The sequence below is a fragment of the Symphodus melops genome (genome assembly GCF_947650265.1).
Source record: "Symphodus melops genome assembly, chromosome: 9".
NCBI lineage: Eukaryota > Metazoa > Chordata > Actinopteri > Labriformes > Labridae > Symphodus > Symphodus melops.
Window position 1 is genome coordinate 27,132,304 of NC_136699.1, and position 4,114 is coordinate 27,136,417.

At 56.9% G+C, this 4,114-nt stretch overlaps 1 protein-coding gene across 3 annotated transcripts in view; it reads right to left on the reverse strand.

The window, feature by feature from the left end:
- pcdh18b (protocadherin 18b) overlaps positions 1-3,861 on the reverse strand; it is a 10,188-nt gene extending 6,327 nt beyond the window's left edge. Inside the window, exons 1-3 of one of the 3 annotated variants that reach the window (XM_079351709.1) lie at positions 1,010-3,861; positions 684-739; positions 97-266 (exon numbers count right to left, since the gene is read on the reverse strand). In XM_079351709.1, the coding sequence (XP_079207835.1) occupies positions 97-266; positions 684-739; positions 1,010-3,514 (2,731 nt within the window). In that variant the 5' untranslated portion in view covers positions 3,515-3,861. Of the gene's footprint in view, positions 1-96; positions 267-683; positions 773-1,009 lie in introns of all 3 variants that reach the window. The other 2 variants (XM_079351710.1, XM_079351708.1) reach the window with 2 other exon arrangements.
- Positions 3,862-4,114: the final 253 nt, after the last annotated feature.

A 4,114-nucleotide genomic window follows, 5' to 3' on the forward strand; every position in this document is an offset into this window, starting at 1 on the left:
ACTGCTCTCATTATGAATACAGCAGACACTGAAGCAGAGAGGATGATGGGATGTGAGGGGTGTTGGGGGGTGCTGGATGTGGGGCTGGGGGTGTACCTGCATGCGTTCTGTGCTGGCCTTCAGGGGCATATATCTCAGTAAAGCCCTCACCAAGGAGCCGGTCCATGGGGGACTCCCTGCCGGGCTCGTAGTCGCTGTCCCCGGCTTCACTGTCTCCGCGGCCGCTGTCCTTCAGGCTGAACTTATCCATCTCGTTCAGGGCGTACCTTCACACACACACACACACACACACACACACACACACACACACAGCTGTTTGAACCGCTCCTCACAGAAAACCACACCATCACAGACTGTAATATCATCAAAGGGTTCACAGGAAGCCAGGCCACTGATGGGTAATCAGGTGCACACAGAGGCAGGCAGGTTTTACATCCCATTATGCAAATGAGCGTACACTTTGACTCTAAACCAATAAGCTTCTGAGAACAGGTAAACACTGAGCAGGTGTATACGTGAAACACATCCTGTTAGCCTGAGCATCCACGCTCAGCTGACAGTCCTCGTCAACAGCTTCTTTCAGGAATAACAGATTTGACTCATTACGAGCACCTCAGGCTTTTATACCCTGAAATAAGATGTGCATATGTTGAAGAAGAAAGAGGGGAAGGTGGGAGCGTTACCTGTAGCTGCGGGTGTATTTGTTGCCTCTGAAGCTGGGTCGTGGCTGGTACTGGCCCTGATGGAGCATGGACAGAAGCTGTGAGACTTGCTACCATCCCAAGAGAAACCAACAAGAAGGACAAAACAAAAATAAAGGAAAAAATGAAGAGGGGGAATGAATGGAGTCAAACAAGCAAGGGCACGAGACAATGTTGGGGGGGGGGGGGGGGCATGAAACTGTGCTCCTTAATGTGATGGTCAACAAAAACATGAGACACAGAGCTGAAGGCAACACGACGTGGAGCGAGGGAAACATTCAGACTTTAACAACATGAACGTCTCTTACCTCCACGGGGGGCGTGGCGTGGGCCAATTCCAGAGCAAAGCTCTCCGGGACGTGATTGGAGGAGATGGTGACCAGGCTGTTGAGGGACTGGCGGCTGTGATGGCTCTGTCTGCTCCCCAGGGTGCCCCCCCTGTCAGGGGTCGGGGAGGCCGAGGGGGAGCGAGGGTGGGCTCTGACGGGCAGGGTCCCGTTGACGGTGGGGACCAGCGTGATGTCGGCCTTGTGGATCTGCCGGGCGGGCTTCTTGGGGTGGTTCTGGTAGCTGCTCTCCGCCACCCGGCAGTTGTAGTTGTGTCTGGGGTCTTTCTTCTCCCGGCTGCAGCGGGCGGTGGCAAACATCACCATGACGACCAGCAGCAGAGCACAAACGACGACCAGCGAGATGATGACGATGCGGGAGAGGTCCAACGGGCCCTGGCTGGAGCCGGTGGGGTAGAGAGGCGGGAGAACATCCATGGTCTCCTGCAGAGAGAGGCGGAGGAGCGCGGCGGTCGACAGCCGGCTCGTGCCCCTGTCCGTCACTTCCACCCTGATCTCCATCACGTCCTTTGGCGCCTGCTCCAGGCTGGCGTTGGTCCTGAGTTCACACCTGCGTGCGTCCATCACGAAGAGTCCGTCCTCGTTGCCGCCGATGATGGCACAGCTCATCTCTCCGTTGGCGCCGGCATCCCGGTCGGTGACTTTAAGCGCGGTGATCAGCTGACCCGGCGAGGCGAACTTCCACACGGGCAGCTCTGCGGTGTGATTCCTGAGGGAGGGGGAGTGGATGATTGGCGGGTTGTCGTTCTCATCCAAAACGGTCAGCAGGACCGTGGTGTTGGTCGACAGCGCCGGGTTTCCTCCGTCACGTGCCTGAACGGTGAAGGCGATCCGGCTGACGTCTTCGTGGTCGAAGCTGCGTAAGGCGTAGATGGCGCCGTTGGATGGGTCGATCGTGACGTAGGTGGAGATCGGGCTCCCCTGGACCAGGGCGTCGATGACGGTGTAGGTGACCTGGCCGTTGGTGCCCAGGTCGGGATCGGAGGCCACCACCGTCATCAGGTAGGCTCCAGGAGAGTTGTTCTCCGACTTAAAGACCTCGTAGCGGCTCTTCTCGAAGCTCGGAGGATTGTCGTTCTCGTCCAGCACCTGCACGGTGAAGTGTTTGATGGTGGAGAGGCTGGGGGAGCCGCGGTCCTCGGCGATGACGGTCAGACTGTACTCGGACCTCTTCTCGCGGTCCAGAGACACGTTGGTGAGGATCATGAAGTTCTTCTCGTAGGTCTTCTGCAGTCTGAAGTGTCCGTGTCCGTGCAGCCTGCACACCACCTCGCCGTTCAGCCCCGTGTCGCTGTCGTCAACACGCACCAGGGCGATGAAGGTGTCTACGGGGGCGCCCTCTGAAATGTAGGCCACCTCCTCTTTGCCGGGCGTCATCAGGTTGATGTTTATCTCCGGCTTGTTGTCGTTCACGTCCACCACCTTCACCACGATCTTACACAGTCCAGGGATGGAGTTGGGACCTAAATCCTGAGCCTGCACATCCAACTCGAAGGAGGCGGCGCTCTCATAATCCACTTTTTTGACCAGCGTGATGTGACCGTTTTCTGGGTTAATCTTAAAGGTTTCCAGGATCTTTGGAGGGACGTGGCTGCTGAAGGAGTACACTATTTTCCCATTCGTGCCCTCGTCTGGATCCGTGGCGTTTAAATCGATGATCAGGGTCCCGAGGGGGGAGTTCTCCAGCAGATCGATGATATAAGCCTGCTCGTCAAACGCTGGGCTGTTGTCGTTTGAATCAGAGATGCTGATCTTAATCAGAGTGGAGCCAGACTTCGGGGGGACGCCGTTATCCGAGGCTGTGAGCTGCAGCTGGTAGCTGGACTGGACCTCCCGATCCAGCTCCCTCATCACCACCAGCTCCGCGTACTTGGCCCCGTCCGTGCGCGTCCTCACCTCGATCTTAAAGTAGTTATTGGGGGTCAGAGAGTACGTGTGCAGGGAGTTCTCCCCGACGTCTGAATCCACGGCGCCGTCCAGCGGCACGCGCGTCCCCACGGAGGCGCTCTCGGAGATCTCGACGGGGACGATGGCGCGCGAGAAGTGCGGAGAGTTGTCGTTAATATCCAGCACCTCCACCTCCACATGGAACAGCTGCAGATACTCCGTCGGGAGAGTAACCACCTCGAATTCAATCGAGCAGTTCAAGTTTTTCTCACAGAGCTTCTCGCGGTCGATCTTAGTGCCGATACTGATCTCCCCGTCCTCCTCCCGGACCGTCAGGAACGGAGTGCTCCCCCGCTGCATGGCGTGGAACCGAAAGGTTAGAGAGGTCGGTAGTTTGGATAAAACCCCGGAAACATCCTCTTTAAGCCGAGCAATAACCGTGCCCACTTTCTGCTCCTCGTAAACTTTATATTTCAGAGTCTTACCGGAGGCTCCGTGCACGAGCGCGACCAGGAGCACGAGCTTGAGTAGTCCCGAACAAAAAAGATTTCCTTTGGTTTGGATCATTTTGGCCCCCATCTCCTGCGCGCTCACTGTGGTCGATGACTTCCACAGAGGGGAAAAAACCGGGGGGAGAATGTCCGTCCTCTAGATGTGAGTCATGATAAATCCTGCTGCTCTGCGTCCGCACAGAAAAACTCCCCCAAAGACCAGAAATAAATAAAGCAAGAGGAATAGATGAAAGTCTGCTGGTTTCTTTAAAGCTTGGCACACATCCACAAAGCGCGGCGCTCTTTTCCTGCGGTCAGATCTGCGGCGTGAATCGACATATGCCCGTCGCCTGGTGTGTGCGCGCCGTGAATGAGTGAGAGTGAGTGTCTGCGCGGAGAAAAGGCGCAGCTTCCCCCCGCTGTGTGAGAGAGTGAGAGAGCGACACAGACAGACAGGGAGAGAGAGAGAGAGAGGAGGAGGGAGTCCCCTCTCTCTGCCCGCCCCGCACCCAAACTGCCCCCCCACCCCCCAAAATCCCCAGAATGGCCTCCTTCAAGCAGCACAGGAGGGACTATTGATGGATGCCCCCTCCCCCGTATTAAAAGTGTGCCACAACAATCGGCCGGAGGAGGACTGATTGTGGGCTCAGAGACATGCGCGCGCACTGACCCTCGGCAGACTTACATT